Raw genomic sequence first — 12,922 nt, 5'->3', positions numbered from 1 at the left:
TATTACTTGCGTACATAATGCACAGATCTATGCGCACAGCAATGAAAATAGCAGTTGTTTGTTTATTTGCAAAATAAATCTTTATTCTACTAACATTACCCCACTTGTTAGAAATCATCAACGAACAAAGTGACAATACAAAGACACCATACTGGATACAATACCTCATCAGAATTGTGTAATCTGTTCTTGTGCATCGAACACGATTGTTGTCATGGCATTCGCATAAACCTCGGTTTTGATGCCTTGATCAGTATGCTATAAAGATGCAATCATATAGGAGGGTAATCGAAGAGCGTATCTTTTCTTCTATTGGTTAGCTTTGTTAGCTTATGATTTCAAGTCAAAGTGCAGCCCACAGTCTGATGTATTTTGTTCATGCTGCTTATAATTTCAAGTCAAAACGCAGCCTCCAATCTGATGACGTATTCTGTTCATGCTGTTCACGCTGATAATACTTGTGATAGCAATGGAACGGCATGGATACAGATCTGTAGGTGCGACATGCTCATGAGTTATGACAGACTTTTATCCGCTGGCGCATTATGCTTATGATCCTTATGGTTGTTTTTTTATTTTATTTTTGTTTTGTAAGGAGTGCAGACCCTGTTCTGCTTGCAGATTATGCTGATGCTTACGAGTGCAAGGGACGGGAGCGGCTTTTAAAAACAAAAATAGGAAAAATGTCGGATTTAAAAAAATACTGTTATTCGCTGGCGTATGTCAGTGTGTTTGTTAGTTGCATTACAAATGCGAATCGCCCGATATTTTTTGGAGAGTTCTTTGTTAGAGATTTACTTATTTTCACAAGCCCACTCAATATTTTGCTCGTTTACTGAGCAGGCATGTTTTATGTTTATTAGCCCTCTCTTGTAAATGTCTTTCCAATGTGTTGGCATCCCATTCAAAGTTTCCATCCTATTGTTTCAGTAGTGTGGCTAGTGATGTAGGCTTCATTTGTCAGCACATCTTATTTATTCAACAAGTTTGATAATGTCAGCACAGTATCTTTCAGAGGGTTTCAGCTATAGTGTTAGCTTAATCACTCCACTTTAGTTACAGTTTTAGATTACATCTTATATAATAATTAATAGTAACATAGTAAAATGCATCTACTATAATGTACTTGGGCCCCGAGTGGCCGAGTGGCCTAAAGCGCTCTCCGTTACGGATCACTGCCATCTCACCTCTGTCTGCGTGGGTTCAGTCTTGGATTCGGCCAATGTGGGTATGTGAGAAAGCTTGCCAGTAGCTTCTCGTGGATTGGTGGTTCTTTCCGGGGTGGTCTCGGGTTCTTCCTCCACCATTAATATTGGCCACCATATATAGCCTATCGTGTGCTGAAAAATGGCGTTAAACCCCACAACAACAACAACTATAATGTAATGACCATTTAATGGGGGGGGGGGGCTACGATTATCTATTTAGCTATTTTATTTTCTTTTATCTGAACATAGTTAATGTTTTTCCATTTAATATCATTGATATAATATGGCGTTATTTTGCTATCAATAAGAGCAAGCTTTTTTTTTTATATCAGCTATTGACAGACGGAAATTTAAAATCCCACAGAACTTATAAAGCCCCTTCCCCAAAACATTAAATTGTTTGCCCATAATATAATTGCGGGATATCAATCGTCGTTGTGGCGTGGTTGGGTACGGTCACGTGTGTGTGTGGTGTCCTTGTCTGTTTGGCAGAAAGACAATAATGCGATGTTGCCAAAAGACTATTCTATCTCTATTTCTGTAACTATAATTCTGACTCCATACTTTGGTTTAAAGTCGATAAAACTGGTTCTGAAACTGTCGATGACATTTGGAGTTTTCTATATTCCTTCATCAGATTCAGTATTTTATACTAAGATGAAATGGATACGTTTGGATCCTAAATTACTATCAGGTGTACCTCGAATGAAGATGAAATGGATACGTTTGGATCGTTTGGATCCTAAATTACTATCAGGTGTACTTCGAAAAAAGATGAAATGGATACGTTTGGATCCTAAATTACTATCAGGTGTACTTCGAATGAGGATGAAATGGATACGTTTGGATCGTTTGGATCCTAAATTACTATCAGGTGTACTTCGAATGAAGGTGAAATGGATACGTTTGGATCCTAAATTACTATCAGGTGTACTTTGAATGAAGATGAAATGGATACGTTTGGAACCTAAATTAGTATAAGGTGTACCTCGAATAAAGATGAAATGGATACGTTTGGATCCTAAATTACTATCAGGTGTACTTCGAAAAAAGATGAAATGGATACGTTTGGATCCTAAATTACTATCAGGTGTACCTCGAATGAAGATGAAATGGATACGTTTGGATCGTTTGGATCCTAAATTACTATCAGGTGTACTTCGAAAAAAGATGAAATGGATACGTTTGGATCCTAAATTACTATCAGGTGTACCTCGAATGAAGATGAAATAGATACGTTTGGATCGTTTGGATCCTAAATTGCTATCAGGTGTACCTCGAATAAAGATGAAATGGATACGTTTGGATCCTAAATTACTATCAGGTGTACTTCGAAAAAAGATGAAATGGATACGTTTGGAACCTAAATTACTATCAGGTGTACCTCGAATGAAGATGAAATGGATACGTTTGGATCGTTTGGATCCTAAATTACTATCAGGTGTACTTCGAAAAAAGATGAAATGGATACGTTTGGATCCTAAATTACTATCAGGTGTACCTCGAATGAAGATGAAATGGATACGTTTGGATCGTTTGGATCCAAAATTACTATCAGGTGTACTTCGAATGAAGATGGATACGTTAGGATCCTAAATTGCTATCAGGTGTACTTCGAATAAAGATGAAATGGATACGTTTGGATCCTAAATTACTATCAGGTGTACTTCGAAAAAAGATGAAATGGATACGTTTGGATCCTAAATTACTATCAGGTGTACTTCGAATAAAGATGAAATGGATACGTTTGGATCCTAAATTACTATCAGGTGTACTTCGAAAAAAGATGAAATGGATACGTTTGGATCCTAAATTACTATCAGGTGTACTTCGAATAAAAGATGAAATGGATACGTTTGGATCCTAAATTACTAGCAGTTGTACATCGAATAGACATGTGTTTTTAACTGGAGATTTCATTTCCAGAACTCATAAAATTAATAATTAATAGGTAGAAGCTCCTTCTAAAAAACTTCGATTTTGGTGCCAATTACGTTATTTTATTTTTTAATGTTACCTCATAAATTCTTGTCAAGTTTAAATTGCCCAAGAAACGAGCAAAACGAGATCAGGAAATACCAGTGTGAAAATAGTGACATGAATATGTAAAATTAATAATGTTATTATACTAAACGGAAAATAATTGACTATTCATTTGTTTCTAGCCACTCTGCAAAATATGTTAATAATTTCAGCATACATGAATTTGACAGACCTTTTACAGCTGGTCGCTTCTTGTTCATTGCTACCTTTAGTTTCTACCACAAAACTTGGCAAATTTTACACGTTGCTATAATGGCACAAAACTTAGCAAGAAAATAAGAAGGCCAATTTTATTAAACATATTGATGCCGGTAAACAAGAAGAGATCTTAAAGAGGACTCCGGACTCCATATGCACACAATAGTATATAACCCATATATTAGAATGTTATATAACCCATATATTAGAATGTTATATAACCCATATATTAGAATGTTATATAACCCATATATTAGAATGTTATATAACCCATATATTAGAATGTTATTAGTATCATCATTATGTAATGGCACTGCTTAAAAATGTTTTGTAATAAATAATATAAATAATCATATTTGGAATAATAATAATAATAATAATAATCGTTTTGAACTAAATTTCAAAAGGCACTCAGAAAATAACACAATACGAAGAATATACATGACAGGAACCGAACAAATGTATAGGGATAAATTATATCTATCTTGATTTTAATAAATAAAGTACAGACGGTCCTTTACAATATTTAATGCCATTTAACTTTTGCATATAGCTAGCACACGCTTCATTTGGTAACACATTTGCACTATGTTTCGTCTCGTTCCTTGGTGGTTTTGCTAACCAGACCTCTGTATTAATTTAATTGTGACGTCATACATAGATTCTCCGACGATCCCAATACTGCGGTATGTATTGCGGTATTCCAACTAAGCAATTTGATTAAATCCAGATCTCCACAGTAATACGTGAACACCGACCACTTAGGGTTCATGCTCAGGTGACCTATGTTATTACCACAATCGCTAATTTTATCAGCCAATAAAATAAAGTCGTGTATATTCGCGTTTAGGAGACTGAGCAGTTTGACTAAACAATTTGATTAAGAGTTTTTAAAGCTGCTTTTCTATTGGCTAATTCAATATTCAGCAGAACATAACTCCTAAGCGGTCGCAGTCAGATCTTCACGTAAGATAGAACGATGTGTCCCACGCATATAATGATATTTAATGACGGTTTAGGGGATGATATCGCCTATTCAGTAAAATTTGCAAAAGTCATCGGTGTACATTTATACACTTACCGGTATTTCTCGCGGTTTTAGAGCTACTGTCGGCTGAAGGGTTCTTTTTGCGATATGTACATATTATTTCAGTATAAAATCCCGTGTTTGGCGACTTGTAAATCCGCGTGGAATAGCACAAACCTCTGTCATGTGGACATTGTTAACTTTATGCTAGATATGGCTGTTACCAAATACCTGCACGAGTCTAAACTGTACGCAGGTGTGTTCCCTAAAAGATTTGCATGCGGCAAAATTGCATATTTGACTGAACAGGTGACATCGTACCCACGCATCGTCTATCAGTATGAACATAGTTTTGAGGGTTTGATTTATCGGACTTCACGTAGGACAGTGGAGATCTGACTTTAATCAGATTGAGAAACTAATATTTTACGGATGGGCGTTACCGAGTGGAATATTGATTCATTACGTCAGACGCTGTCTCCTGTATCCGGTAGAATATATATATGTCGCACAGAGAGAGAGAGAGAGAGAGAGAGTTCTCGAATGTATTTAATATGCCATCTGTAAATGAGCAACGAAAATCGACGTCTAAAGTTTATAAACCGTTGCTACACGAATTAAATCCAGAAATATACAACATTATTGCCGTAGGTATATTAATATATTTAGTCTGAGCTACATTGGCAATATTTTGTAGGTATACATACCGCAAGACTCATTCTAACACAACATAAATCTGTTCCAGACAATAAAGCAGCGTAATTTTTCAAGCAATGTAATTAAAGTTGCCTAGGGTTGCCATACGTCCTCTTTTCAAATGGACACGATGTCCCTTATGGTCCTTAAATCTCTTTAGAGATACTGATACAGATGTCCACTCTCAGGAGTGTCCACGTTTTTAAAAGCTCAAATACGCTCACCCAAAAGTTGCCTTGGGGCCTTTAAGTATGTTGTAAAAGGCTTGTACGCCCAATAATTGGGGTGGTGCAGTGGTTAGCAAGCTGACCGAAAGGGTGGGGGTTTCAATTATACCTTCAAAAAAGCCTGCGTCGGCAACAATGGGATGTCCTTGGTCAAGGCACTTGATTTCACTGTTGCCTGGGCAATAAATGGCCTGCTATTGTATCGTTGCTGTACTATAAAACAACATGTCAACGTATGTGTGTGTGTGTGTGTGTGTGTGTGTCTATCTCTGGTGCTTTACGGAACCTCGGCACAAAAGTGGCATTTGATTGTAGTGTCAACAAAAGGTTAAGTTCGACAAATGTAAATCTGAATTGCACAAAATATTATGAATATAAATGCGTCCAAAGAAATATAAGATTAAGTACAAGATAAAATATTAAACGTAAAAATGTGAAATTCTGTAAAATGTGTATAAAATAACAGATAAAGATGAGATGAATATGATTCATAATTAACACACGGTACACTAAGTCACGTATCAAAGTTGTATCCGCACCTTCCAAACCAAGTTACAAATAAGTATTCATTTTCGAAAAAGCTTGAATGCTCCGCTATATTTTTTCTTTGTTTGGTTAGGGAAGAAAGACAAAGTAGCACTGGTCAGGAAAAGTAGGTCAGGCAATCTATTCAAGGCATGAATATTATTTTCATTGATGTTTAGCCGTGTGACTTAGCATGAATAGAACTTTTTACTGTCAAGGGGAGGAGGAAGTGGATTACCTTTGTGCTCTTGCGATCTCATGTACATTTTGGAGATTTAGTTGCACATCTGGGCGGGACAAGTTAGTGAAATCCACAAACCATTGAAATTATATATATATATATATATATATATATATATATATATATATATATATATATATATATACGTGTGTGTGTGTGTGTACATCTTTCATGGCTGTCTTCAACAAATATCGATATTATTTTGTATCGTAGCTTGTTTACGTATAGCCAAAAAGCTAATTTTATGGATGTAGAAGATGATAAGACAATGCTTATTTACTGGGTGGTATTTAAAGTAATTATCCAGAACAAAGCAGTTTGTTATAGCTAGTAAAATGGGTATTAGTGCGAATTCCGCGTATGTTCGCGTAAAATACGCTTCCAACTTAATGTAACGTACACCCAGACATGTCCGCACATAATTGACAGGCCGGTCAGGGTCGACGCTCTCCGTTCTACGATTTATTTCATGTGAAGAGCTTGTCTGATCTGTTGGTGTATTATTTGCTGGCAGATTTGTATCTACGCTGTTCGCAGTTCATTATGCGTTATACGCCGATTATATATCGAGCAAAAATGAGATGGCTACCCTGTTCATCATCATTTCAGGAATCCTAAGTTTATGAAGCAAAGGTTAGCCACAAAAACCATGATATTTAAATGACAACAAAAAAGTTTTGAATTTGGCATAAATAAGGAATCGATTTCAGTTTGAATATGCAGTGCTTAGACCACAATATTTAAATCGATTATTTGATGTACTCCTCTTCCCTTTCTATAGCTGTACCATACATATAGGTGAGAAATAGGGAGTTCACAAGGTCTTGAAACCATTGGAATGTTCAATTAATTTGTAACAAATATGGCTGTAGGAAGGAGAACAGTTGAAGGGCGTAGAGCAGCAATGTCGCATTTGTCGTATTATTTTACACTGAGTCTCGAGACACAAGATTTTTCAATCGTTCTCGGGATGTTTGTGCTGTAGTAATTTATACAGTGTCTATGAATGTAACACAAAATATGGATAGATATATAAAGATCAGATATGTAAAGTAAGATTTCAATGAAGGTAAGTTGACTGGACATTTGTTTGTTTTTTCCTATTATATCTCCAATGGAAAAGTTTATTTCGCTCTCCTAGCCATGATAAAGCAAAAGGAGCTCATGGTAAGGGCATTCGTAACAGTGTGCCGCCATTAGTACATCAGGCATCGACCAAGTCCGACAAATTCCTTTCACAGTTGCTATTTACAACTTCTGAAAAACTGTTTTTTAAAAAAGTGACAAAACAAGGCATGCTGGCATGAAATCCTTTCAAATGTTGCTCAATACCAATAATTCCATAACCTTCAAACGATTAAAAAAAAAAGACGATTAAGAGGCCTTGACCCCTTTTGACAGAAACCATTCTTTCAAATTGGTTCAAGTAAGGCCGATCGATCACCAAATATGGTCATTGTTACTAAAAAATGGAGAAACATCAAGAAGACTCATTTTCAAAAACCGCCGAACGTAATACGTCCCCAAAACCACCGACTCAACCAAATAGGGCCAAACTGAAGGGAGAAATCAATGGCATCAGGAATTCGTTATCTTTCATATTTGTTCCAATAACGCATATATAGCCCCCGTTTTTATGTATATATATCTATGAACAAAATACGAAACAAACTTTAAACTAATTCTTCTTTAAGACTGTTCAGCAGAATTTGGCTAGATTTCAAGCATTCCAGTAACAAGGGTGATCTAATTTTTACAAATGATGCCAGTTCATCATCAAGTATGGCCTATATTGCTAAAAGAAGAAAATGCTTCAACCAAACTAATACCCATTTGGTCATATGTGACCAGACTTTACAGGAATCATCCTGGCATTTAGAGAGTTCAAGCTTATACAAATGATGCCATACAGGAATCATCATGGCATTTAGGGAGTTTAAGTTTATACAAATGATGCTATACAGGAATCATCTTAGCATTTAGGGAGTTTAAGTTAATACAAATGATGCCATACAGGAATCATCATGGCATTTAGGGAGTTTAAGTTTATACAAATGATGCCAATCTGCTATCAAATATGACTTTTTTTTTAAAACCCAAATAAATAAAAACAAAGCAAAATAAAAAATTATACAAAAACAAGAAAACGTTTACAAATTCTTTCAAACATCACATAAATGACTGATCAGATTTGACAGAAAGTATCCTGGCTTGAACGTTTTGCAGTTTCTCCATCAAATATAGTTGTAGCTAGTAAAAGTATATAAAAAATTTTTTTACACAACTTATCTATAAAAAAAAACAATCAACAACTGCTAAACAGAATTAGACCAACTTGTCGCAACCTTGACCAACTTGTCGTAACCTTGAACAACTTGTCGTAACCTTGACCAACTTGTCGTAACTTAAGGACCCTTTCAATGTCGGACAGATGGTGCTACAGAAATGGTCGAAAATACACAAAGCAAGAGAAACCGTCGAACGTTTATTTTCAAAATACGATGTATGCAATCAATAAAAAATAAATTTCAACACAAGCGTCTTGGTGACTCAGATTTATTGCTAGGGTAAATAAAGGGCAGGAAGGTATGATCAATACTGTTTTGTTGTTGTTGTTGTTGTGGGGTTTAACGCCATTTTTCAGCACACGATAGGCTATACATGGCGGCCAGTATTAATGGTGGAGGAAGAACCCGGGAAAACCCCGGAAAGAACCACCGACCCACGATAAGCTACTGGCAAACTTTCTCGCATACCCATATTGGCTGAATCCGAGACTTGAACCGGCGCAGAAAGAGGTGATATGGCAATGATCCGTAACGGAGAGCGCTTTAGACCACTCGGCCACTCGAGGCCCCAGACTGTTTTGAACCACAGGTTTGTGGTTATATAGAGTTCTTCTTCTTGCAGACATAAAATTTTAAAAGATAAAGACAAATGTTTGTTAGAATACAAGATTCATAACTTTCAATATCACAAATTATAAAAAAAATATTCTTTTTAGGGATCATAATGACTGATCTATAATTTAGACTGAAGAAGAATATAAAATAGCCATATGACATTTTAAGCTCAAAGTTGATAATGGTTTCATATGATTATATTTATGATGTAGTTTGTAAACTTTCAGTAGTTCTTCGTGCCGGACATCTATACAAAAATACCAGTTTTGATTCCCAGACGTAGCCTGGTCAGATGAATACCAGGTTTGATTCACAGACCAGGCTTGGTTGGATGCCATGTTGTATCTTAAGGCAGGATATTTTTTTATCTCAATAGCCATTATAATTAACCAAAACCGCTAGGCAAAACACCATAAAGAAGGCATAGCCTAACCAAACACAAAATTTATGTTGTGCACAAAATTTGTGTTGTGCCTTTCAGAAACACCAGTAATTTCTTTTTCAAAGGAAATAAATTGTGCAGGAATTAAATAATAATGTAATGTAGACATGGACAACTTAAAACAACTCCCATATGCACCAATAAATATATGTATGTGTCAGAAGTTCTTTGCATGTTTAAATATGAGCAAGAAGAAAAGCTTTTTCTTTAAGAATACATTTATATTAAACAAAAGAAAAGAAAACAGAGAAAAAACACGTTAAATTCCATAAATCTATTTGCAGAGAGTTGTTGCTAAACACATTACCACTTATGTGATTCTCGAATATTTTGAAGCAATATTAGTAAATTTTGTTCCACAGAAATGCCATATCAAAGCGCCTTTATTGTTTGTGGTATCACGTGTATTAAGCAAATATTTTAAATGCATAATGTGTAATTTTGTTGCTTTTAATAAAACAGAATATATTGATCCATTATGCTTTCTTACTAAATCACTTCCAGATTTAATTACTAAGAGCAAAGAAACCCAGGACGTAAAAAAATATTTCGTAGTCGACCTAGGTTGATTTAGATGGAGGGATTCGAACTCGCACTCTTCTTGTCAGGTATTCTACGTCTTAACCACCGACCCTTTGGGTGCAATTCACAATGGTCTCCGAGTTATAACCCAAGAATCCATGCTGACTACATATATTAAATTCTCCTTGCAATGTGAAGTAAGTGTATATATTTTAAGGGTGGACATATATGAACAGTTTCAAAGTTAAGAATCTCGTGGGTCGGTGGCTTTTTCCGGTTTTTTTTCCAAGTTCTTCCTCCACCATTTATACTGGCCGCCATGTATAGCCTATCTTGTTTTGAAAAATGGCGTTGAACCTAAAAAAAAACAAAACAACAACAACAACTACAAAGTTAAGAATCAGGGCCAAATCCGCAGCGACTGCACGAAATACAGTCGACATTATTGATTGTATACATGAACTGTCCTTTTATGCCAGAAACTGATATATGAAAGAAGATAGTTCACGTCGACATTATTAGACAACTTAGAAACTATACGTTCCAAGCTTTTCTTTCCCCGCTGCAGTTTCAGTACATATATAAATTTGCAGTCATAAGCTGACATGTCAACTACTAGACGAACGATATCAGGCCCACTCGATCCTCCTGTTCCTTTCTTTTAGTGGATTTTTTAGAGGAATATAGATGATTTGAAGACAAATCTGTGTTCAGTATAGGCTTTACAATGTGGTTGACATTTTACATTTTTTTTAATTCGCATGTATATATATATATGAGAGAGAGAGAGAGAGAGAGAGAATTTTTCTTGGAAAAAGTCAATTACTGGCCTTTTTTTAAAAATATGGTTACATTAGAGCGGCAGTATCTTAGTAGAGTGCCAGACTCGTAATCCAACTGTCTCGAGTTCGAGACCCGCCCATTCCATCCCAAGTCGGTTGCCTCAACGTGTCCTTGGGAAAGGCACTTATATCCCATGTTATCAGTGTATGATGTAAGTGCTGTTAAAATCACAGATTTGAAAAGAACTTTATATCTCTACATAGTCGCATCATCAGTAGATTACGTCAAGATCCACGGGCTTATTTGTGCTCGGTCCACCGGTAGCAATCAAGACTGAATAATATAACAACAAAATAATAATAATAATAATAATAATAATAACTTTTGGATCTCGGTAGAGATGATTGCATCGTCAATTACCCTAACCATGAGTGGTACTTCATTAATATTCATAAAACGGAATGACAGCTCTGCCTGCTGATTGACGGTATTTAACATAATCAATGTCGTGGCGAGTTTCAGTCAATGAAATTGTTACGGAGTGGATCTATGTAGGAATTTATTTTGCAGAATATCCTATAAGGCACTGCACAGTAATAGCTGGTAGACGGTGTGTCGTGCGACCGATAATTGAGTCCTAGCCTAATAAGATGATAGTCGTGTTTTCTGCTTGGTGACATTTGTAGCGCGACACGATGGTGGTATAGCATCTGAAATGGGAAGTGTTGAGCGTCATGTGAGATTATGTACATACAAATCTTTTTGTACACACGAATAATGCACAGTGTGTATGTGTATTTCTTTTGCTGAATCAGAGCTGTACTTCCAGTTTTACAAATGTGGATATATTAGCCGGTGTTTCATTTCTACAACGATATGGGGAATTGTAATTGTACCAGACACTCAAACAACGAGAATACGCAACAACAGGTCTCTCTCTCTCTCCCTCTCTCTCTCTCTCTCACACACACACACGATATAGCACAGACACACATAATCAACAGTTTTGTATTTGTAATCGTTGCTTTTGTTAAATTTCTAGTTAACAGAAACAAAGGTATTTTTTCCTGTCTCGTCTTCTTGGTTATTAGTTTTTTTCTTGTTGTTGTTTTGAAATAGTAATATAGCTTGTTTAGTGTTTGTACTTCGGTCATTGTTCGAATTCCAGAAAATATGTTGAGAACCAGGAAACGGGAGTTATGTGTGGGAGAGTAGCAAAAGTAATGTGGATTTGTGCTACAGTTAAGTATGTGTTGCTATAATAACGGTTAAAATGAGTAACATGCCCCTGTTTGAGATCTAGCTCCAACTTAACTCGTCTTGCTGCCCCGCCCAAAACAAATGGTTAGGGCTTTTTTATTCAGTGTCATTAAAATAGAGATATATTTAATCGATACATGAGGTCTGGATTTTAATCATAATATATATCTTTTTTTCTTCCGCCTAATGATGTTTGTCTGTCCGTACTCCACGTGATCCATTTGCATTATTCTTACTCGTTTAATTTCTTTTTGACTGGACACCAATCGTTCATAATTCGGATTAACTTCAGTCCCAATCGTCATCACATTTACAATTGGCATCAAAGTGCATTCAGGACCGGTTAGTATCAATTTTGTGTCTGGGCCACAGCTGTCAACTTAGTGTTTATGTTGCGTGTAACAATTAGGTGCATACTACGCCGGTCGCAGACCGCTTTTATCATCTATAATGCCAGTCCTGACCCTCAGACAGATGGCAGTACTTTAGATGATTGTGCTTCAATAATGACTTCTCTATATACATTTTTATACCGTACATACTAATAATTGTCACCAGACTATTGTTACAAAACAAAAAGAAAGAAAGAAGAAAAAAAAGATCCCCCCACCAATTAAACCGAAACACCGTGCATATCGCTTAATATGGAATATAATGATCTTGATAGGAACCTGCCATTTAATTTTCGGGGTGAGGCGGTGGCTGCAATTTTCTTTTGAACCGTGAGATTATTTTCTTTAATAAACAATCGATTGCTTAGGGGCGGATATTTTCAGTCGCACCCTTTCAAAAGTGCCATATTTGTTTAAAGATGATTGAATTAAGTTTTCTGTGGCCGTTTTTGTCA

At 36.0% G+C, this 12,922-nt stretch overlaps 1 protein-coding gene across 4 annotated transcripts in view; it reads left to right on the top strand.

Annotated features, from left to right (window-relative positions):
* LOC149800684 (high affinity cAMP-specific and IBMX-insensitive 3',5'-cyclic phosphodiesterase 8B-like) overlaps nt 1-12,922 on the top strand; it is a 339,962-nt gene that overhangs the window by 98,129 nt on the left and 228,911 nt on the right. The window contains exon 1 of one of the 4 annotated variants that reach the window (XM_089954718.1): nt 11,342-11,745. The exons of the other annotated variants lie outside the window; for them this stretch is intronic. Coding sequence (XP_089810844.1) covers nt 11,692-11,745 — 54 coding nt within the window. The 5' untranslated portion in view covers nt 11,342-11,691. Of the gene's footprint in view, nt 1-11,341; nt 11,746-12,922 lie in introns of those variants that run through there. 4 annotated transcript variants of the gene reach the window in all.

Source organism: Sinohyriopsis cumingii, chromosome 4 (genome assembly GCF_028554795.1).
Source record: "Sinohyriopsis cumingii isolate HCF-2022 chromosome 4, ASM2855479v2, whole genome shotgun sequence".
Lineage (NCBI taxonomy): Eukaryota > Metazoa > Mollusca > Bivalvia > Unionida > Unionidae > Sinohyriopsis > Sinohyriopsis cumingii.
Note: the sequence above shows the minus strand (reverse complement) of the source record. Positions and strands in the feature narration are given on the sequence as shown.